Consider the following 24,874-nt stretch of genomic DNA (forward strand, 5'->3'; position numbering starts at 1 on the left):
CTCGTGCGCTTCTCCACGTAGGGGGAGAGCGCATGCTTCTCCTTGCAAGAAGCACCAAATCAATCCTCCAGACCTTCTAAGGTGCGCGGGCTTCTCGCTCGACTGGGCTTTTCCCATATTCCCATTGCTCCTTCATGTACCCAGAGATGCTCGCCTCCGCACGCACGCTTCTCACGCATGGCCAGCCTCACTGGTTCTCAGCATGAAACCAGACTCACTGGTTTTCAGGCCAATCCCAGATCTCCCAAGGTTGGGCCAACTCGCACCCGACAAGTGGTCAATTCGCACCCGACAACAATCGAGGTCCTATAAATTGGAAACAGACAAACCCAACAATTGAGAATAAATGCATGATCATTGCTGTTAATCAATTGGGACTTGATACAATCTGTCAACTAGGCATGGTTATATAAACATAGCATTGCCTTTTTAACTAGTTCTTTTATGACTGACCCTGGTGTCGAAAAAAATGACTTACAAACCTCTAAATATATATTCATTACAAACTAGCTAGATCGACATTCAAACTCCTATTGAGCTTTCCTCGCCCACAAGAGACCAAAACTATCTTTTAACTGTCAACATCTTGCTGGATTCATCCGTCAGATCTGCAGGGTGGGGCTCCAAACACATTGATAAAAGTATACCAACTGACAAGAATTACCAGGATCTGTAGTGGTATTCAGCTTTTAGCTTTCAGCACCTTCTCATTACCCACCTGAAAAAGGCAGCAGACATGAAAACCAAGGCTAGCAATGGTTGAAGTAGAAGAAAGCCAAGAATTGAATCATCTATGCAACAGATCATATGTGGACTGCATGTTAAGAAGATCAGACTTAATTGAAAGTATCTTCCTGTTAAGAAGAGAGCTACAATTAATTTCTTACAGGAATAAAGGTCAGTTGACATGCAAGCAGAACCCAGCGAAATACCATGGCTAAAAGGTGAAAAAAGAAGCTGCATTCATGAAACTATTTGCATTGATTTTGTTGGTCTATACAAAATCTGCACGCTTGTTCCATCCCCACGTACAGTGTGAGTCTTCATCTATATGAACCCCGCTTTACAACTGATCTGTTGTGAAAAAAAAAAAGAACTATCTAAAATATTTAAAAAAACTGTACGAGGACCTGTACAGCCTTGCAATGGAACAATTAGACAGTGATTACGGAAGATGCGCAATACTCAATCATCTGGCCGCTGGATCTCACCCATCAATATGCGGTTGCTATGGACTTTGAAACCAAGAAGTGACGGATCAATCTGTCTGCCCTTCTTTCCTTTCTTTTTGGCACTCTTACCAGATGAGACAACTTCTAGAGACTCGGGATCAGGCATGGTCTTTTTGGTACTCTTCAGCATATCACTGAATGAAGGTTCTGCAACATCTGCATCGCTGCTCGAAGAGGTTCGACGAAATCTCAAGTCTTTCTTGTTAGACATCGATGTCTCTGAGACATGGGATGTAGAATTACCTCCAAAGTTGAGACATCCTCCTGCACCTCATTTTTATTGAAGACATTTAAAATTCAATCAATTTACAACACAAAAGGACAATCTTCAGAGGTACTATGATCAGTATAGAACTGGAAAAGGTTAAAAGAAATTGAGTATACCCTCAGAAGATCCATTAGTAGGATTCTTTGCCTTTGCAGATTGCTTTGAGGCCAGGTCAGATCCTGCTATAGATGAGGTAGAATGAGGATCACAAGTAGCTGCTAAGAATGAATTGTCATCTCCTTTCGAGATATCACCAGAAATCCTGCAAAACAAAAGGAGCATAAACATATTTGTGAAAGAGAAACAGTGAAAATATGACATTCAAGGATTCCAACCTAGTAAAAGAAGAATATTTCCCTATGTGATTTCTCACCAAAATCCATACTCGGGAACAAGCAATGCTTGAAACTCAGGAATGATTTGGAATCGTACTTAAGCTTTGAGAATCGGATCAACTTATTAGTCTAATCAGATCATCAAACTGGCATTTCAGCCTAAACACAACAAGAAAAATAAGAAAATTTACAAAACGAATAACTTCCAGAACAGCAATATATGTTCAATAGAACAAGAATGAAAAATGGTCTAATCCATCATCATTATATATTTTAGAAATAAGCTATGTCATGATCAATGCTCTCCACATCTCCTTAGTCTCATCAATCCTTCACCTATTTCCACCCATACTATGGAACTTTCAATACTCCACCCAGAATAAGTAGCCTAGTGATTTTATGACAGAACATATCCAATAAGGATGAGTCAATTATTCAATAAAATTGAGAGATTGATGAAACTATTATTCATATATAAAACGGGATGGTTATATTGGTGAAAGGCATCAAGAATCTTATGTGATCACCAGGTACCTTTTAGATTAAAAAAAAAAATTTATAAAGCAGTTGTTAGACCAGCAATACTTTATTGATCTAAGTGTTAGATAATTAAGAAACAACATACAAATGATTTATATTACTGAAATAAGGATGTTGAAGATGGTGCAAACATGTGCTCAGAGACCGACGGAGGTGGTAATGATAAGAGGTGAAATTATTACTGTTAGTAGTATGATGAAAGGTTGAGGAAGACCAAAAAAATATTTAATAGAAACTATAAATAAAGATTTAAATACTCTTAACTTGACTTAGAGTTTTTATATATCTCAATCAATATTTTTAAAAGCGTCTAGTCCCAAAACGCTTGAGGCACTCCCAAACAGTATAATTAAAATAATATGCAACTAAATAGAAATATACTAAACAGGTTTATGGAGGCCTATGTTAGACCAAAAACATCTTGCTAACCAAGAATGTTTTGCTGCGCTAAGACGTCATCAAGTGAAAGCTAAGGTAGTTTCATGTATAAATCAACGTGCATATTGCCCATGGTGTTGTAGATACAACAAATATATTTAAACTGCACCAAACAAGTTGCTGCTCATCCGTTTGCAATTTAATTAACAGGAAGGTGGGGGAAGCAGAGGGTGGCAAATGAAACTGCAGCTACAAACGAACGAAGCTGCAGTGGCGAACGAAGGCAACAGATGACATTGTTGACGATCGTAGTGTGCGAAGGCAGCAAACAAACGAGATGGAAGAGGTGACCGTCGATTGCGGACAAAGCTACTACAACATCAGACAAAGGTATAGGGCGGACGAGGTTTAGGGTTTAGACAAACTGCAGTGGCGGACGAGCTACAACGACAATAGTCAAGTTGTACCAGCAAATGTGATTGGACGAGGTTGCCAACGATGGCGGGTTTCATTTCACCTTTGTTTTCTTTTATTGGGTCGGGCAAGGGAGGGGGTTGGACGGTGTTAGAGTAACTATGTTAGTTGGTTTGATTGAACTAACTTATAAGTCCAATCAAACCAAAGTTTGAACCCAACCAAATTTGGCTCAGGTGCTCGCCCGCACCTGGCACCTAGGCTCGAGCAAGTGTCCGAGTAGCGCTTAGTTGAAGCATTGCGCCTACGGTTTCTGCAAGGTGTTCAGGCTTCGCCTCGCCCGAGCACCTAAGCGAGCGCCGAAGCATCCTTTGAAAACACTGATCCCAAATAGTTAGAGCTTGTTGCTTTGACGTTGTTGTCATCGCACATGTCTAAAAGGCAGTAAGATTCACCTCTAGCCAAGGGATTTCTCTATCATGTAACAGTTTCTCATCTTCTCATTCACCAGAATCACCACAATCCAAGTGACCAATGGATCATTCTATCCAAAAGAATGAGTTACCCTCGATAGCTTGCCGATATTTTCTCCTAGTCCTACATTGCATTTGTGAAATATTAGTTGGTCCTCAATAACCTGCCTCTTGAGTATGTTTTCTCATGAAGTCTCTTCTATCACTGTTCTTTCCTAATCCATTTATTTCGTAGGTCATTTCATATCATAAATTTTTGGCAAATTGTAATGGTACATCAAAACCAAGATGTAAAATCTTGGTCTGGTGCCAATACCGGTTCGCAAACAGACTGACATGGATCATATACTGAAACATGATACCTGCTAGCACTGCCTAGAACAAAGAAAATGGAGAGAATAGATGATAATTCCTAATGTAACATGTCATAAAATCACGTAATATTTATAATATATATTAGGCATCAGGCAGCAAGTCTAGATACTATCAACTGCAGAAGGTGATTACCTAGCTGGCAGCCGCACAATCATGGGCATCTAGTCACAGCAGCCAACGTTATTATTGCAATAGTAGCAACAACTGTCACCAACGTAAATAGGTTTTTACAACTGCAACAACACCAGTGGCCGAACCACATAGCAACAGTTGCTGCATCTGCCGACTTTGATGAAGCAACAACAAGGCTGCTATTACAAGGAAAATGAAGGAAATAGAAATTGTTTTGAGTAGGACTACAGAAAATCAGAAAAGAAGCCTTTAGCTTATTGATACTGAGATTCACAAATAACTTCTTGTTAGTATCCTATTGATAATTTGATATCCTCAAAAATTAAGGCATCGGCAGAAGGTGTGAAGTGAATAGAACTGAATGAATTTGAAAGTTATATGGTGACGGGATAATGATAATAAAGCCCATAGATAAACTAACTACACTTTAAACCTCACAATATTTTAGCATGTGCTTAAACAAATCAGCTAGTCATTGATTAGGAAATTGGTTAGAAATTAAGAGGTCATCCAATTTCAACTGATCTAATGTGCAAATCTAAAAGGCTTCCAAGCTACCTTAGTCCACGTGAGTTCTACACCCCTTTTTTAAACAATGAAATTATGCAATCACATGCTTTAGCCTACCATCTCATTCATAAAGACATTCAAATGAATATAAAAATGATTCAAAGGCGTGAGAGTGCTTTCCAGGTAAATTGAACATGGTTTCTCATCCTGAGGCCTTTCTCAAGATCCTCCAATTCAAGAATACATCTTCATATCATGAACTCTTCAGACATCCTTTTTATTTACTGCTTCAGTTTCAAATTGCATGGCATCTTCTTTTCAAAATGCAACAAATGATAGTATTTCAAAGGCATTCTAGGCTTAAAAGCAATAGCAATCAACAAGTATACATTACCATACCAAGGAAAGAGGAAGAGGATGCCTATAGTTAGGAGGAAATCAAATTGTGGAGGGCAATAATGATAGTAATAGCAAGAAGGAAAGAACTTTCTACTAACAAACAAGGAATAGAAGAGAAAACTAAGAAGGAATATAGAGAGAAGGTACAAAGAAAGAGAAATAAAGGTAGCTGGTCAAACTAAAAGCAAAAATTAATAATCACAATGAATATTGATTCACTACATCCTCAGTATTATGCTTATGTTTCCATACATGATGCATGTCACTGGATCTTAATTGTTTTAATATGCTCTTTTTCTTCTGTTTTTATTTATGTGGGTAATTCTAGTATAATCGTCAGTCAAAACCTGTCTTAGGATTATGATAAAATGTCCAATATGAAACAACAGATCTTAATTACTGTCCTATGTGATCTCCACTGAAAATTTAATGCAGGGAGGTCTGTCTAACATAAACGCTTTCAAAGGACTTACATTAAAAATATTTGTATATTTTAAGATGCATATATGCATTAATATTATTTTATAATAATTTTTCTTAAGCACCCACCTCTGTGCCGAGACCTTCAACCTACATTCAAGGGGTTACCACCAGTGACCACCTTGGAATTTGGACGACTTCAATCTTGATCAAATCCCATGTCTTTCTTTTCAACTGAGACAAGTTCAAACAGCTTTTTGCTTGTTCAAGCTCAGCTCCCCATACACAAACAAATAGAGAGATGAACTAGAATCCTATAAATGGTAGTGGACCTGAATCCAACCCATCCCAAATTTGTTTCGAGACTTCAAAGTGGCAACAAAGTTCCTGAAGAAAGTTGATAAAAAATGTGAATATAAACAAAAGAGTTGATAGTTAGTAAAGACATTCTTGTTAAAGAACTAAAGGATCCTCCCGAACTAGTGACCTCAATGCCATAGCTTCATCCTTCGCAATGATCAACACTAGTAACCACGGATTTGAATACCGTACCATACCATCTGACACGGGCGGTACATATCGATCTACCAGCTGACCGGCACACGAACCACCCAGTAGCGGACAGAAGGACGAGCACGACGATGAGGAAGATGAGGCTGTGGCGCTCGTTGGACAAAGAAGGCATGATGGAGAAGGGTGTTGGACGTGGCGAGACATGAAGCGCTCCATCGGGCGGAACGCAGTAGGGGGCAAGTCCTCGCTCCGTCGGGAGCAGTAGGGGATGGAGGGATCGTGGCTGCTGTGGTCAGGGAGGTCACGATCGACGACGAAGGAAGGGGTACTGGCCTAGGTTGGAGTACTGCTTCCCCTTCTCGCTCCCGCCGTCATCTTGGTCTTCTTCCTCAGTTGTTGAGGGCAGCAGCATATGAGCTTTCCCTGAGCTAGATCCCCACCAGATCCGACTGTGGTGAGAGCATTGCGGAGTGCCTCACGAGGGATAAGTTCGAGCTGGGGACGGAGGCGACCCGCCGCATCCTCACCCACTCTGCCATCACCCCTATTCCATCTCTCAAAACCTTCTCGCATTCTCTTTTCATCTCTCGAAATCCCTTTCCGTCTCTCGAAACCATCTCGAAATGCAAGATGGTTTCTTCTTAAAAGGTGTATCGCTCGGTACGCCATACTGTACCGTACCGAACAAAGCTCGAGACACCAGTACAGTACGAAATTAAAAACCTTGGTAAGAACAATAGTCCATGTGTGCATGCCTATGAAGATGCACATAAATATAGTATAGGTACTCCTGAACTAGTGACCTCAATGTCGTAGCTTCATCCTTCGCAATGATCAACACTGGTAAGAACAATAGTCCATGTGTGCATGCATATGAAGATACACATAAATATAGTATAGGTTACTAGAAAAGATAAAAAAATGGTGTATGAATTAAATTCAAGTAAATTCATGCAGCACAAAAACCATGCACAAACCATTCATTATCCAAATGATGTTGGATTATTATCAAGAAGAAAAGCAAACAAAAAGTACCCAATAAGATAGTGAAAAAGAACAGTATCAAGATATCATGATTTCAAAGCACGAAAAAAGATTTCATCTGATTCTTATTCTTTTCACAAAAGCAGAAAGAATATCCTTACATGTTATTACCCATCCCTTCAATATGAGCGTTATCAGTCCCTGTTTCATAATTGTAGAAGCTCAAACCTCTGGCTGCATAATACATCAAGTTCATAGTTACATAAATTGCCAAAGGGGACAAGCAGTTAACTCAAGAATAAAAACATTGCCAGATCACATTACCAGCCTTGCTAGATAAATCATGCCTAAAAAGTTTGTCAACATTAACCTCCTCATGACCTCCACCTATTGCTTGCATAACCCCACTGTCCTGCATGTTCAATGCTGATTGAGTCCTGGAACTGCCCTTTAGACCCTGCATCTTCCTATTTTCCACCTCCTTTAAATTGTAGAAATCAAATGATTGCAAGGAAGCATCACCCAAAGAAGTCACAAATTTCTCTCTTTCAATATAATCCGTATCTGAAAGAAAATGTTTCTGTTCAATTAATGTTGCAGAACCAGATCTCAAACTGGGCCTTCTACTGCTCTCAATGTCATTAGCACTACCTTCCAGATTTTTGTTGATCAGTTGCTCGTTTCGTGGCTGTCTTACTTCAGAAAAAAGAGAACCCTCAGACATAGAACCACTAAGTCCCACTCTATCCATGTCAAGATTAAAGGAATGCTCTGGACCATGCTGAGAATAGAGCCAAGAAGAGTCCCCATGCTCATTGGAAGATGGAGTGCTATATACTCCTAGTGGCTGTTGAGATTGGAGAAGCATTTCTTGATGGAGCAAGTCTCTCAATTCATGTCCTGAACTTCCATCATTTCCTACAAATGATGCCCATACATTTGGGTCCTTAACAGAGTGACTTATGCTAATGCCCCTCTTCTTTTCTGCTTCTATTGGCAAGTGCTTCAAATGGGATTCCATTAAATCAGCTGAGAGCTGCCTATTTGGTTCAAACCAGTGCCTCTCACTCACATCCATGCTTGCACCAGTTAAATCATTAGCAATCTGATTCTGATGAGAGTGTACACTAGAAGGAAGCTGTCCTACCTCACCAGAAGTATGCAGATGATTAAGATGCTCATGTGCATCCAGTCCTTGTACTCGTGCTAAGGCATTAATGAGTTCCAAGTTCGGACCAGGAGTACCTGCATGCATATGTAGCCTGTCAATAGGATGTGACCCTTGTTCATAAGGCCCTCGTTGCATTCTCTCATGAAACAAAATGTTTGGTTGAACATGACTGCGCTGCTCAAACAATGGTCCCTTTGCTGCCTGCATAAACTCTGATTGGCTAGATCTGGCAGAAAAATCCTGGTGTGGACCAAGTGCAGTCCTGATAAACTGACCAGATTCACCAACTGACCAAACCCCCCCTATGTGTCTCTCTTCTTCCATTGCAGACAGCTTGGTAGAAGCAGGGGACGACAGTTGTGCCTGAAGCTGGTCCAGCTGAAGCCCTAAAAGAAATTGTTGTTCTATAGGAGGCACCTGCCTCTGACTGGAATGGGATAGAATATCCAATAAACCATTATGACTCTGCCGTTGAATATTCAGCCCTAAGTTTGCTTGGATATGTTGATCTATAGCTGAGTCATGATGCAGTGAAAGGTTGTGAGACTGTTGTGACTCTTTCAAGAGCTGCTGTCTAAAGCGAACCTGATCAAACATGTTTATCCCATGAGGATCAATGTTGGATGTTCCAAAACCAGCTTCAAGTAATTGCCGATGCAGCAGACGTTCAAGATACATCTGCTGCTGGGATTGTTGTGGTTGCGGTTCATGATGAAGACGATGTTGTAACAATTGAATCTGATGCTCATGCAGTTGTGTCTGTTGCTGACGCAGTTGATGTTGCTGCTGCAACATATCAAGATGTCGCAGCTGCTCAAACTGAAATTTCAACATACGCTCTAGATCCTCCACAGGTTGTTGATGAACATGGTGATGTTGGTGCATAGGTCCATGCACCTGGTCCAAAAGTGTACCACTGAACTCAGCATTTTGATGGGCCAGTAAACATTGCTGCTGAAGTTCTTTCATCTGTAATTGTTGGAAGAGTAGGCGCTGTTCTAAGCCAAAGTGGCTTGACTCAGCTTCAATCTGTGACATGTTATTTGCATCAAACATATCAGGAATTATATTTAAACTATTGCTCCTTCTATAGTTTTTGGACAATGAATTGTTGGCAATAGGGAAGTCACTGATCAAATTGAACTGCGTCTGATTGAGGCCAAATGGAAAGGAATTTCTTGAAGAATCACAGTTGCCAATCAAATTCTCAGCAGACCCTGCAATATTTGATGAAAGGGGAAGCTTCTGTTGAGTTCCTTCTAGCTCAGACCACAATAATCCAAAAGGATCCAAATTATTCTCTCTTGGAATGTGCTCACTGGCAAAACTAGTATTTCCAGCCTCTGGCACCATATAGTGATGATTATTAGGGGACCTTGATAGAGCAATGTGGTCATTAGCAAATTTTCCTGATTGTTTCCCCATGTCACTCATGGACCTACCTTTGTACAATACAACTGTATAAAACAAAGTTTTATTCAGCTATCATGAATCTTTGTATAAAAGTGAAAAAAAAAACAAGGCAAACTGCTTTAAGTATACAAACCTTCTGCATCTCGCCCAGTAAGATCATGAAAGATGTGTCCACCAGTTGCACCTGGTGGGGTCCCTGAGCTAGGGAAAGATAAACTGTTTTTGTTGGGATCTGTGAAAGCTTCATTTTCAGGAACATCATGTTTTCCATGATGATCCAGAGAATCCCATGATAGCGCCCTTCTTTGATTGTTTGTGGTGGAAGAACCACCAGTATCATGGGAAGAAGGGATACAAGACTCCAGGTCACTCCTTGTAGCATCCAAAGGTTCGGACTTTTCGCCAGAACAGATATCAGGGCCAGAATGGAACTCCAGTTTCAAGTGAGGCATTACTTCACCAAGTGGCTGAAAAGGTGTGCCATCAGGAGCATCTGATAAGCACACAGGTAAATCTGTACCAAAGAAACCTTGTTCAAACCATGAGATGATATCAGCACCGAGAAATGGGCCCTGTATGTCTCCTTGGGGATCCATGTAAAATAAACTCAACTCCTCAGGAGTGCCCTGTTCTGAAAGATTCATCTCAGCTTTGCTGCTTTTAAGTTTGTTGATTCTTGGAATCGCTTCAACAAAAGATGAATCAAATAAAGGGTATGACTCATCGGGTAGCTTAGCATTAAAATCAGAGACAGTTAAATCCTGTCCTTCTAACTTGATATCTTTTAGAATATCCACATGACTTGATTCATCATCAACATTTACTACTTCAATCTGACCATCATTTATCTGGGAATTAGTAATATTGCTGACTGAAACTGGTTTATCATGAAAAACCTCATGATCTGCAATTTTTTTAGTCAAACCATTAAAACCCACCAAATTAATCATAGTGTTGACAGCCTTTCGTTCTTCATGGTCAGAATTCAACTCTGAAATGAAAAATCAGTCCAACTTTTAGTAATATCTAAAAAGTCAACGCAAAGCTTCAAAAAAGACATGGAAAGACATGCATTATTATGACCTTCAGAATTTGTAAAAGGTCCCCTTCTAGCATGTTTCTTCTCAATCAGGGTTTTGTCTCCATCACCTAAATAAATATATACAAGGTTCAATAATCAAACTATACCATATGAATCTGATGACATGTTGCATACCTATCCCAATTTTATTATCCCTTGCCATCCTTTCCCAACTTGAACTTGCTTCACTGCTCATGACTTTCCCCTTCCAAATATCTTTCAGAAGAACCTTCACACCACGCAACCAACGTTATTAAATTAATGTGTTCATTGTAAAGATCATCCTCAACAAAAAAAAGAAGTAATTTGGCAAGAAAATCCAGAGAAATAACAGCAGGAATAACAAACATAAATGTAACTCTTAATAAATACACCTTCCAACCAATTTTTTGCCTGTGCAGGACCCAGTATTGCAGGCATACTCCATGCTTCAGATGTTTCACAATGTTACTTGGCACTACACTCAGTAAAAATCGTATATACTGGATGAATATTTTGCCACTGGAATCATAGTTCACATGCATATCACATCATAATGTGTCTTTTCATTATTGATCAGACCATGTAGAAACAGGCAATTCCAAAGTGACAAGCTTTTCCTAGTTACACATGTGTACCAAGATCAATTCCATATGCAAAAATGATTCAAATTCCATTTCCAAGAGCAAACAATTCCATAGTAATACAAAACAGATAAACAATAAGTAGTATCATGAGAGTAGCAAAATCAATCTTCAAACTATATCATCTATATGCAAGATGCAGAAAGATTATCCTTTGCTGCAAACGCCAGAAGGAACATACTGAGGTAGAACTAAGATATGGGGAATACAAATATAGATTACCTCTTCCTCAGCATCAGGTATGACAAAGGCCAAAGGAGTCACAAAGCTAGATTCTGTTATCGGAGGAACTTCTACAAATCTCACAGGAGTAGCATCAATGACTGTCATCTTCTGCTTCCTATAAATATCTAGTAGTTTACCCCTGGGATACCGGAACTCCGCTTTATTTACTGGAGTTGCACCAATAGGGCCAGCAGCAGATGACCTGCCAAATTGCAATCCTGTAACAGAGTCTGATCTACCCCTACCACGAGCAAAACCCACATTTGAATCCTCCGTGGAAACTCTTTCCAACCCAAATCCAGGAGCAGCACGAATCACTGATGACCCACCGGAATAAACATCCTGACGATGGCGTGGCCTCCACTTATCACGAGAATCAGATCCAGATAAGGGGCGGAAGCTGGCAATAAAAAACTGTTTCTCAACGTGAGAATCTTCTTTTTCTGCATCCACTTTCTTTTCTGTCCGCATTTCATTCTCTTTGTCCTCGGGACCCCACCTAGATGACCACTTGCTGTCACGGCGATTTTCATTCCCTGTACCACGATTAGGAACTTCATAAAACTTGTCAGATGAAGGTGAACTCCTAGAATCAGCAGATTCTCTCAACAGGATATTGTCAGGACGGCGGTCACTTTTTCGGTACTCGGTTTCTCGATCTCCTTCCTTTTTACGTTCTTTCCTACCAAGCAAGCTAGTTTCTCTCTCCTCTTCACGCCAACGGCGGCTAAAATCTACATCACTTGCATTTCTTATCCATTCTTTCTTATCCTGGGATCCATCCAGACGCCACATATCTTTCTGAATAATATCAGGCAAGGTTCCAGAAGATGCTGAATTTGGTGGGCGGGTATCCTAACACGAATAACATGGAGGTCAGAATGCCTAAGAAAATATTACAAAATCTAGAAATATTATAAACAAAATCATATTTAATGCTATCATTTTTCATGAGTGATAGTTTCCCAAAATTACTTAGATTTCGCATGAAAAGTGTTATAATCAAAATATGGTAAACCACAACAAAGTAAAATTGTCTAGAGAAGTATCTTATATCCATTATCAAACCAAACAAAACTAATATCTCACATCATTCTCCAAAGAACCAAAGTATCCAACAAATCCTTTCAGGTTCAAACACATGCATCAGATATACTTATCGAGGCAGCAACAGAAAAGATAGAGAGTGATGTACAAATAAAACAAAGACAACAGATGTTTAGTATGATGGACCAGGTTGCATACTGCAGTTTGTTAAAAGCAAGGTAACTGATGGAATTACCTTATAATTATGTTGACCAAAGGCTGAGATAATCACTAAGGCTGTGCACATCCAATTTGGTTAGAGTGTAAATGAGAATGAATCAAATTAATAAATATCAGTTTGAGAATTTCTCAAACCAAGAAGAAATAACACAGTTCTGTCTGGTTTTTAATACAGTTTCTAGTTATTAGGAAATATCATTGTAATTCAAATATTCAAACTATTACATTATAGCATGAAAAGCAATACAAGGATGTTTGTAGCATATGATATTCATTAAACAAAATAATTGCAACACGAACTCCTTAAAAGATAATAAAAAAAATGACATACTTTAGGAGTGAGAAATTGGGACTCTAGGCTGGCTCACCTTAAGGTTTTAGTTAAAGAATATCATACACATATATATAGACATATACAAGGTTTGCAATCTCGAACAGGGACCGGTACCAGTGTACTCATATACCAGTATGTACCATACTCTTTAAGAGAGAAAAAGGAGAAGAGGAAGGAAGAGGTACAGTGGAGGAAGAGGTTTGGACATATACATAATATGGGTTAATGTTTAATTTGGTTGATATGAGAAAAAACGGGAGCAAACAACTTAACCATCCATAATTCACAAACCAAAATGTCAAACCATTAACATAAATGGAAGTGTCAAAGACAGTTTAATGGTTCAAACTGCACAGTGCACATTCCCATGGGAAAACTAACCATCAGAGGGAATGAAACTAAGTCTCCATGATGCAACAATAAGTCATTTTGAAAGGTATTAAGTTAAATAAAAAAGAAGGCTCTTGGTGTCAAACCAACTAAACATTCTCAAACACTGAATCACCAACTTGAACATACAAAGAGTAGATGTAAGAATCACTGAATATAATTGGAACATACAAAGAGTAGATGTTAAGAATCAATGCATAGAAATGTAGCAGTGCCCACCAACTCACCAACACTCAAGTATTAAAAGCAACATTTACTGAATGGCTGATGCATAAGTCCCAAAAAGTACCCTCTCATAACAAATAGAATCCAAGACACGAGAAACCAAGTGACAAAAGGTAGCACTGAAAGCTTTTCACAGCAAAATCAACCAAGGTAAACAAGTAATAATTTTCCTTTAGCGAGACTGGTTTTTTTTTCAAAAAAATTTGAAAATTTTCCATTATATTAAATGGCGCAGATGACGCTCACACATGGACCCAAATCTGAACTTGTGCAACAAGGCGCTAATCAACTCAAATGTCTCGAAAGATAACTTTTCGAGGAAACTTTCAGGTGAGGTCCAAACCAAAAGCAACTACGACAGTTTGATGTCATTTTTCTAATACATGTAACTATACAAAAGAATATTTAAATTGTCATGACAACATTAAAATAGCAATCTAAAGAATGGGAATGATGAATCTGATACAGTAGTATAATATGACGGTATTTCAGATAGAATAACTATTTTAGTGTGCTATGGAGTCTGAAATAGAAGAGGGGATAAAACTTTCAGTGATCCATTAGAACCTGAGGATAACCCTCACATCATTTCACTAAAGAAGTCTTTTAAAGAGGTATCATGATAGACAAAATTTCCAATGGGACTCTAACAAATATTGACAGCTCCAGATGAATGTTTCTATGACATATGACAATCCAATTCACCATAAACCATCCAATCAACACATATGACCTGAAGGTGAGATCATTTCTTATGATAACATCAAGCCACCATTGTGAATTCAAGAAGTACAAGCAGATAACCAATTTCCCAATTTAAAGGCATCAATATCACAGTGACTAGGTACATTTCTGGTGCACTTGTGGAAGGAAGTAATACTAGTAACTAAACTAGGACAAACTACAAAAAGGAACCAAAGACAACATTTGAAGTTATGCACATGTACCAAACAATATCAAGCAAAGAAAACTCCAAAAGCTAAGCACAAACAAACATCACACTGATGGTAATACATACTTGCTCACTAAATGACAAAAATAACAATTTGATAATTGCAGAAGCTCCAAGAAGTGTTATACCAGCATTAACAAAACATAAATGCACCAAAGCTAACAAACAAACAATGCAAAAAGGCAACAGTCCAGTCCGCAAAATATTTCCTCAGGGAAATCGAGAGTAGGACGAGAAAGCAACATATCACCAGAAATAAAAGCACAAATATCACCTTCAATTTGCACCTCTCTCTAAAATGCTGCATGACCAACTTGTACAAGCCTTTAGAAGATGTAAGTGGAGATGTTTGAACAGACAAACCACATGATTAAACACAACTGGGAGTCCAACGTGCATAATTGCAAAAATGGAACCTTTCTAGACTTTTGATCTCTGCCTAAAATGATAAAATAAATGGTCTGTTTTATTAGTAAGCTAGATTTATCTTGCATGTTGACTGGAAAATTAAAAACATTTAATTTATTCCTTAAAAATGTAATAATGACCATAAATTTAACTGCATACCCACAAGAAATATGTTCATCATGGATGAACAAATATACATGCTATAAGCACTTCAAAATATTTTTAGTAGTAAGCTAGATTTAACTTGCATGTTTACTGGAATATCAAAAACACTTAAATTGTTCCTTAAAAATATGTAATAATGACCATAAATTTAACTGCATACACACAAGGAATATGTTCATTATGGATGAACAGACACAAATAGATGCTTAACTTCAAACTATTTCATAATTTACACATTTTTCAGGTTAATTAGTTAGCTAAAAGTAGTAATTAGCCAACAAGTTCACTTTCTAATTTTGTGGCCTTTCATATATTCTAGAGTTAACTTTAGCCAAATGCAGCTTGTTCCCGGTCCATAAGTTCCATAGCTTGTCTACTCATCCAAAAAATAGAATGACGAAAAGAATGTCGTCCATACGTTCTTTTGACAGAATTATTTGACAGAATTACGAAGTTGTCTCAGAAAATGCAAAAGCTGAACATTCAACATAGCAGCAGTATCTTCCATGTTTCACATGAAATAGCACATTAAATCAAATTCAATAATCTACCAAATTACCAATGTGATGAATGATTTTTAAACCCTAACTTAAAAAATTCTAACAAAATTACATCTTGTTTAAAAAAATTTAATCTACACCACGGAATATGAAGTCTCAGTTGAATGTATCAAGAATTGACATGTTAGAAATAAAAATAAAACTACTTCACAGAAAAGGAATGGGATCCAATTAAGTTTACCAATCACTTTAATCACCACAACCTAACCCAAGAAACCAAATTGCACAATCACTTGGGCAAACTTGCCTTAGCAACATGGCCCAAAGATGGTTAAATCCAAGCAACCAAGATAAGCTCATCTGTTCTTATATAATGGTCCAACTCATCCACAACTTCTAATGTGGGACTAACCGACTAAACAAGGAATTACAATCTCCCATCCCCCACCCACCCACCCACCCATTTAGGTTTGACAATTCAAGGCCCAATGCAGCCTGAAATCATCCAATCAGGTGGCATGTAGGGTGGATAAAGTTGAAGTAAGAGATCCACACTTGGCATCCCCCTTGCACAATCTACAAGCAATATTTTCCTACAAACCTACTACTCTACATAGTTATAAAATTAGTTGTTAGTTTAATTATAATTGTCACATCTCAATCAGATGGACATAATAGCCTAGCCCTACCATGCGGCCCAAAACAATTAAGCTCAAGCTGACAGTAGTACTCTCATATACCAACCAAGTTCAGTAGCAATCCTTAATGTGGAACTAGTTAGAGTGTCATATTAAAATGAGAACCAACTCTGCATGACTTCGTTGATTCTGTTATAATTATCACATAATCAGACATAAAGATTAAAGTGCTGGCATATATTAAAGCATCAGATGAGCAGAATGCTTTTTACATGTCATGCATAAAGCAAAGTGTGCCAATAGCACAGACTTCGAGTACAGCATTGCAGACAATACTTGTGGCTAGTTGGTAGAACCATAACCCAAGCCACCACAATCCTTATTATTACAAATACTCAATTAAAAAAGCTAAGAGAGCCTAATCAGATAAAATCAATACACACTTTACCATCATAATTGTAATAATTAAATAAATTAGAGGCATAAAATGCATTGTTAAAAGTACATCTTCTACCAAATTGTATATTTTAAGAACCCATCAATACCACACAAAGATTAGATGAAATACTAACTGTCATGCATTTCCTATCTCAGCATAAACTTCCACATTTGCCTATGAAATTCAAGACAATCATCGATCTCCTCAGTTAATTAAACAATAGACTTCTCGTCTGACATGTAATTAAAATCTAACCACATAACTATATGGAATTATGGATAATCAAAATTTATTATATTAAATCTACAAAGAGCATCACAACTGGTGACATCACCTAAATATGCCTTAATATCAGCTTGACAGATCCAAAATTTAATTCTTGATGATTGTAATGAACTGAGAAATGCAAGCGACAAGAACAAACACAATAATAAATACCAGATCAAGAAACCACTAAATTTTGGAAGTTTACCGAGACAAATTCTGGCGAACCCTTTACGATATTCAGAAGTAAGAAAAAGAATGTAAAACTAAAATCAATTGCAACATGTATTAACAGGTGGAAAATTTTGTGGCATTTTGATAGTCATATATCTTAGAGTAGAAATTGTGATATAAACAATAAGCTTAAGTTACATCAACTCCAAAAAAAATATCAATGAAAAACTGAAATAAAGAACCTCATCAGATAAATAAAATGGCTGAAGTAGCAAATAATATAAGAAACCAACTATAATGCCTGCTTAGAAAGAAAAGTAGAGTAAACAACCACCAAGAAGTAGGAACAAAAGAGAAAGCTAATACCGGTACATTAGAAATACAACCTTGCTGTCACTAGCCTTGGCATAGAGCCATTGGGGCGAGAGTGGAATACTATTTTCAGAAGTCACTTGATCTGCACCATGTAAAACATACAAGTCACTAGAAACAAATTGGAGCATAAAAATAGAAAATCATAAACTAAAATCCTAGATCTTTGTATGGAGAGCATGGTTTGAACATATACGCTGTCATGGAGCGATGGACATGCATCCATGATGCTTTGCAGTCATTGTTTCCTATTGTTTTCCAGTGTTCCCGAGAATTTTCTTCTAGGCAGATTGTCCAGGATTGAAAGTACTATCAACCTCATTTTGCTTTGTCAGAAGTGTTCTTTTTTTTTGGTTTCTGCTATGTAAAACTCAGAAACATTTCTGGCTTTATGGCATCGCACAGAGGGCATCATAATTTGTTCTCGTGTGCCCATTATCGTGTGTCTGTTCTCATGTGCTATGAGTTGATTTCTAGTTGACAGTCTTTTGGTGCAAAACATCTGTTGTCTCAACACCCTAGAACCTTGGATGGCATCAAGTGGTGGAACATCTTTCGTGTGTCCATTTTTTGTTAAACGATAGTGCTAGGTGAATATTGGGCCTGCCTTCTGAACTCAAAGAACCCTTTTGAGTGTAATCATTTAGCCCATTTTTTAGAGCCTTTTGTGCCTAATAAAAGTTGGTAGCTTTGTGTTGCTTGTGATCTTGATTATCTTGCCCTTTCCGTATGCAACGACAACATATTACCCATTCGTTTGTCTTTCTAACCTTCCCCGTAAGCATGAGTAGGTCCTTTGTGGACTGCACAAGTTTAATGTCTAGGTTGACCCTTGTGAACGAATATCACTTGGGTGTCGCATGCCTTAGGTAACCCCAACTATGGACGTGACAAGATGACAAAGTAAAGTTAGAGCGGGTCAAACAAACACTGAATTGCCATGGTGAGACATCATGGCAAAAGTAGCACGGTTGTACAATAGGAGCTACAACAATGTGATCGTTCCCTAAAAACAAATGAGAAACTCATGCGAAAATTAGCAAAGACGCTCAAGAGGAGTGGTATTTGCAGTGATTTGCCCACAGAGCAAGAGTTCTCTCATGCAGAAGAGGCACAACACAAAGGGCAACTTGAACGGGTAGAAGCAATGAAGAGTGGCTGAGCTGGAGTTGTGGCTCAACATTGTGTTAATTGAAAGTTAGCAAAGCTCTACAGGAACAGGGAACGCTTTGTGGTGATAGAGTCCAAGCAAGAAGGGTCAGAATCCTGACTAGATCAGTTGGAGATCCAAGTAGAAAGGATAATGAATGATATGAGAGAATCCGTGCAATACTTACAAGAGTAAGGGAATTGACATCTCATGTGTTAACACTCATGCAAGTGTGCATATGTGAAAAGGAATGTCTCGTAGTCATCTATCATCACAAATGAAGGCTCCCAAACCATAGAGCCATAATGGTGCTCAGGATGCCAAGAAGTCAGAAAAGTCTCTTTGATATAGATTAATACTGCAAAGCGACCTCACCAGAATCTAAAGATTCCAAGGTGTCGCCGGCAATTATATATCTCATCGATGATGCAAAACTGTGGTGGCACACATGCTGGGAGGATATGAAATAGGATCGCTATAACATTGACACTTGGGAAGCCTTGAAGAGGGAATTGAATACTCGATTCATGTTAGAGAATACAGGGTTCATCGCACCGTGAAGGTTGTGGCAACTTCACTAGACCTAGACAATTCGTGATTATCTAAAGTAGTTTTTTACATTGATGTTGAACATCCAAGACATGTCTGAGAAAGATAAACTTTTCTACTTCCTTGACAATTTAAAATTGTGGGTTCAGCAGGAGTTGCATCATTAAAATGTCCATAAGCTAATAGGTGTACTCGCAAAGGCGGAACGACTCACAGATTTCTCTATAATAGAGATGACAAAGAAAAAGTACTTGCTGAAGAAGGGATCTCCAAAAACTTCCAAATAAGAAGAAAAGTGCTTTGATGAAACATGGATACAAAAGTCCTAAAGTCTGGCACATGTCATTTGTGCGGTGGACAGCATCCAACAATGGAATGCCAACAACGAAAAGTAATCAAATGGCGGCAACAAAGAGAAGCACTCAATATTGTCCTACCTTTACGGCTTCTTCATTGCCAAAGAAGAGCATTGGCAAAATCATCTAGTTTGGGCAGGTTGTGTTTGAGTAGCAACGTCTCATCGCCAAGACCTCACATGGGAATTATGTGTTTGTTGAATGCATTAAGAGGTGAAGTCCAGGAGAAGCCCGAGAGGAGGCCAAAGAAGAAAGGTGACTCTTCAGGCTCTAGTTTGTTAGAATTGGGAAGTGACGAAGGATCACCACAACGACCATGCATTGGGTTAGTGTAATTTGTTGAATGCAATGTGAGCTCAAAGTGGAAAAGCAATCAAAAACAACATTAAGAGAGACAAAGACGACATCCTATTGATGTTGATGGACATTAGATTAAATGAGAAGATGATTCAGGCATTGGTGGATGCAAGAGCCACACACACCATAGCAAACTAAGAGGCAAAGAGTCCCGAATTAAAGTTCACAAAGAGTTTGAACCGCATGAAGGCAAACAATTCAGAGTCGAAGCCTATTTCTAGATTGGTGAAGGGAATCGACATCTTAATCAAAGATTGAAGTGGGGAAACAATTTCATGACGCTTCCCTTGGATGATGTTCTCTCTTTCTAATAGATGATGGCTCTCCATATGCAGCACCACTTTCTAAGATAGCTTCCAAAGACACACTGTCACGAACTTAGCTGGAATTGCCTAAGTCGTTAGGCACCCTTGCGGCCAAGACGCGAACTTAGCTTGAGTTGCCTAAGTCACGAAGCACCCTTGTGCCAACTTCTCGGACTTAACTAGGATGGCCTAAGTCTTGACGCGCCCTTACGATATACATCCGCAAAGGTCAGCCAGTTTACAACCTCACTCAGGTCCCGAAGGACCTGTAAAAGAGAAAGTTTATTAGTTCGAAGAACGAGCGACGGACAAGTCCCAACGTCTCGCGAAGAGGAAAGCTTTACAAGCAATTCAGCGAGCACCTTACGTGTATTAGATAAAAGAGAGAAAGGAGGAAAATAAGGACTTTAGAAGGTAGAACGAATAGTTGCAAGTCCACAAACAACTGCTCACCGAGTGTCGGGCGCGAAGGCAAGTTCCCGTCAAGTCAACGTGCGAACTTGTGAAGATTTTTCAACACCTGACAATATACTGAAGCCCCATCCAGCCTTGTGCCACCGGGGGGGTTCTAGGGTGCTGAGATGGTTGACATTTCGCGAGGTGCAGCGAGCTGCAGAAAACAGCCCGCGGCATGCGAAAACGAAGCCATTTTGGGGCTTTTTAACCCAGCGCGGTGAGCGGTCGTACTGTGCGCTGTAACCTGTTCGAACATGTATTTTTACAAGCAAAAACACATAAAACCAAGGCAAAACATGCTGTCATGTCTCTGTTCAAGCATGCAAAAGCGACGAACGGTTCGTTGAACGAAGTTGTTGCGAGTGCGCGACGACCATTCGTGACATTCTGCCCCACTTAACATGTCGACGCCCTCGTCGATGCTTGTTGGTAGTTGTTGATTGCTTCTTCATGTCGTAGGGCGTCTTCGGGCTCCTAACTTGCTTCAGTTCGGGGAAGCCTTCGCCACTTCACCAATTACTCGGTCTGCTCAGCACCATTAGGTAGCTTTATCTTGTGATCCGCTAGAATGGTATCAACTCGCTTCTCGTAGGAGGCTATGGTGGGGGGTAGCCGAGTTGGAACATTTTGGGAAGCATCTTGCGGATCTGAGTGGTAGGCTTTCAAGTTGCTAGCGTGAAAAACATTATGAATTTTGAGCCACGCCGGTAGCTGCAACCTGTAGGAGACGTTGCCCACCCTACTGATAATTGGGAAGGGCCCTTCATACTTGCGCACCAATCCTTTGTGTACTTTGTTCCTAAAGGATTGGAGTGATGCTAGTTGGAGCTTCACCAACACTAAATCGTCGACTTTGAACTCTTACGATCGTCTTCCCAAGTCGGCCCACTTCTTTATCTTTTTGATCTCCTTCTCCAAGTAAGCCCGTGCAATATCTGCATTTCAGTGCCATTCTTTAGCAAAGTGATAAGCTGACGGACTACTCCCAGTGTATCTGATAGCCAGGGTGTAAGGAGTCGACGGTTGTTGTCCTATAATGATCTTGAATGGGCTCTTGTTGGACACAGAGCTCCGCTGCAAGTTGCAGGAGAATTGGGCTATGTCCAACAGCTTCACCCAATCTCGTTGGTTGGCACTCACGTAGTGCCGAAGATATTGTTCCAGGAGCGAGTTTATCCTTTCGATTTGGCCATCTGTCTAGGGGTGGAGGCTTGTGGAAAAGTATAACTTAGACCCCAATAATTTGAATAGCTCGGTCCAAAATCGTCGCAAGAACCGAGCATCTCAATCACCGATAATATTATGCGAGACTCCCCAATACTTCACCATATTCTTCATCATCAGCTTGGCCGCCTCCTCTGCTGAACAGTGTAGGGGCGCAGCAATGAAAGTTGCAAACTTTAAAAATCGATCGACTACTACAAGTATCGATCCCAATCCCCCTACTGTCGGCAAGCTTGATATGAAGTCTAAGGAAATGCTCTCCTACGGCCTTTCTGGTACGGGCAACGATTCCAAAAGTCCCATCGACTTCCGTTGCTCCACCTTGTCTTGTTGGCAAGTGAGGCACGTTCGAACATATTCCTCAACATCAGTCCCCATCTTCGGCCAATAGAAGGCCCTCTCCATGAGAGCCAAGGTTTTGTAAATACTCGGATGTCCAACCCAAAGGGAATCGTAACACTCTCTTAAGAGCTCACGCCTCAAATTATCCATTTGAGGGATATAAACCATATTCCATTTTGTGTAAATGAGTCCCTCCTGGACCTAAAATCGTCGTGCCTTGCCTTCTTTGATGAGTTGCATCAGGGTTACTGCTTGGGGATCACTATACAGTCCATCCCTGATCTTAGAAAGGAAGTTGGAGTGCAATTGACTTGCTTGGCCTCTGCCCTCCAACTGTATGGCATTCACTCTCTCCACCTTCGGGCTCAATGCATCGACCACGACATTTGCTTTTTCGGGCTTGTACTTCATTGTCATATCAAACTCAACCAGGAAATCCTGCCATCGTGCTTGCTTTGGGGAGAGTTTCTTCTGAGTTTGGAAATAGCTTAAAGCGATGTTGTCTGTCCTCAGCACAAATCGCGATCCAAGAAGGTAGTGTCACCAAACTCGTAGACAGTGGACCACCGCTGTCATCTCCTTCTCGTGCACCGGATACCGCCGCTCGGTCTCGTTGAGCTTGCGGCTCTCGTAGGCCACCGGATGACCCTCCTACATGAGTACTCCCCCAATAGCGAAGTCTGAAGCATCTGTATGGACTTCGAAGGGCTCCCCATAGTCCAGCAATTTGAGCACCGGTTCTTCCAACACAACAATGTTCAGATCTTGGAATGCAGCTTCATATTTATCAAACCACCTCCAAGGCTGCTTCTTCTTCAGCAACTCCGTTAGTGGAGTTGCACGCTTCGAATACCCCGCTATGAAGCGTCGATAGCAGCGATTTAAAAAGGCGCTCAGGCGCTCACCTAGGCGCTCGGGCGAGGCGAGGCGAGGCGAGGCGAGGCCCGAACGCCTCGCTAATCTTCCAGGCGGCGTGCTTCAAAGAGGCGCCGCCTGGGCGCTCACCCGAGCCCAGGCGCTGGGCGCTTCGGGCGAGCGCCTGGGTTAACCAAAGCGACCGAACCAAGATTTTAGGTCTGGTTCGATCCTGATTCGATCTCCGGTGGTTAGTTGGTTCAATCGAACCAACTAAAACCGATATCAGTGATAACCCAATCCTAACCCTCGTTGCCATTGCCGCTCCCGATCTCGATCCCGTTGCTCGTCGTTGTCGCTGCTCGCAAACATTGCCGCTGTCGCCGCTCGTGCCTCCCGTTGCTCGCCGCTCCCGCTCCTGCTCCCGCTGTCGCTGCTCGCAAATGCTGCCGCTATCGCCGCTCGTGCCTCCCGCTACTCGCCGCTCCTGCTCCCGCTGCCGCTGCCGCTTCCTCTTTTCTCAATCAGCAGGCTCAGCACCCCCTTACACTTCCTTCTTCTCCTTCTGTTAGCAGTATACAATATACTGTTAATAGTATACTGTATACTGTTAATATTGCTAGGTTTATTTAAAATTATTAATTTTCAATACTGTTAATAGATTAATAATATATTATTTTGATTTTAATACTGTTAATTTTCATTTATTTGAAATTATTGCTAGGTTTCAAGATAAATAGCAAGTGTACGGAGCAACTCAATAGAGTCTCCAATAGCATCAAAAAAAGATCCTGTATGGAAGTATAATTATTTGAAAGATCTGAAAGATCCTAATGCAGTGACTTGCATATTCTGCGATAAGACTACTAGAGGTGGTATTTTTCGTGCAAAACAACATCTAGTAGAAAATTTCAAGAATGCAATAGCTTGCAAAAAGTGTCCACCTGAGGTAAAAGAAGAGTTGTTGAGTTATATAAATGAAAAGAAGACACAAAAGAATGAATCTTACAGGAATTTACCAAAAGACAATGTTGAACATCTCAGGGATGAAGAAGGCGATTATTCTATGAGTATTAACTCAAGTGGAAAAAAAGTATACGACAAAAAAAGAAAAGAAGTTATGAGTACTAAGAAGGGTAAAAAAGTATCGATGGATCTATATATGTTTCAAGGATCCCAGAAACAAAAAAGGCAAGCAGGAGGCTCAAAATTTAGACAAATAAATATAAGTGATGCTTGTGATAAAGAAATAAGAGGAAGAACAATTCAACACATTGCTCGCTTCTTCTATCAGGCTGGTCTACCCCTTAGTACAACTCGTTTAGACAATTTTAAGGATATGATTGAAGCTATTGGAAAATATGGTGCAGGATTAAAACCTCCAAGTTATTCTGAGATGCAAGTTCCATTGCTGCAAAAAGAGTTGAATTATACAAATGACTTACTAAAGGGTTATAAAGAATCATGGGCAACACATGGTTGCTCTATTATGTCAGATGTTTGGACTGACAGGAGGCGCAGGAGTATAATTAATTTTATGGTTAATTGTTCTTTAGAGACTATGTTTGTGAAGTCAATACAATGATTTAAAAAACATTAGGCGCCAAAAGGCGTCAAGGTCCAAAAATGCCCGAGGCGCTAGGCGCTTGCCCGAGCGAAGCAAGGCG

General features: G+C 39.9%; 1 protein-coding gene across 5 annotated transcripts in view; it reads right to left on the reverse strand.

Moving 5' to 3' along the window:
• Nucleotides 1-945: 945 nt before the first annotated feature.
• The window catches only part of LOC135583415 (uncharacterized), a 34,717-nt gene continuing 10,788 nt past the window's right edge, over nt 946-24,874 (reverse strand). The window contains exons 1-10 of one of the 5 annotated variants that reach the window (XM_065093759.1): nt 17,810-23,198; nt 17,608-17,698; nt 11,484-12,341; nt 10,774-10,867; nt 10,641-10,706; nt 9,691-10,548; nt 7,298-9,601; nt 7,135-7,207; nt 1,617-1,762; nt 946-1,496 (exon numbers count right to left, since the gene is read on the reverse strand). In XM_065093759.1, the coding sequence (XP_064949831.1) occupies nt 1,186-1,496; nt 1,617-1,762; nt 7,135-7,207; nt 7,298-9,601; nt 9,691-10,548; nt 10,641-10,706; nt 10,774-10,867; nt 11,484-12,281 (4,650 nt within the window). In that variant the 5' untranslated portion in view covers nt 12,282-12,341; nt 17,608-17,698; nt 17,810-23,198 and the 3' untranslated portion in view covers nt 946-1,185. Of the gene's footprint in view, nt 1,497-1,616; nt 1,763-1,835; nt 1,995-7,134; nt 7,208-7,297; nt 9,602-9,690; nt 10,549-10,640; nt 10,707-10,773; nt 10,868-11,483; nt 12,342-17,607; nt 17,699-17,809; nt 23,199-24,874 lie in introns of those variants that run through there. The other 4 variants (XM_065093758.1, XM_065093757.1, XR_010481820.1 and 1 more) reach the window with 4 other exon arrangements.

This window comes from Musa acuminata, chromosome BXJ2-1 (genome assembly GCF_036884655.1).
Source record: "Musa acuminata AAA Group cultivar baxijiao chromosome BXJ2-1, Cavendish_Baxijiao_AAA, whole genome shotgun sequence".
In the NCBI taxonomy this organism is placed as follows: domain Eukaryota; kingdom Viridiplantae; phylum Streptophyta; class Magnoliopsida; order Zingiberales; family Musaceae; genus Musa; species Musa acuminata.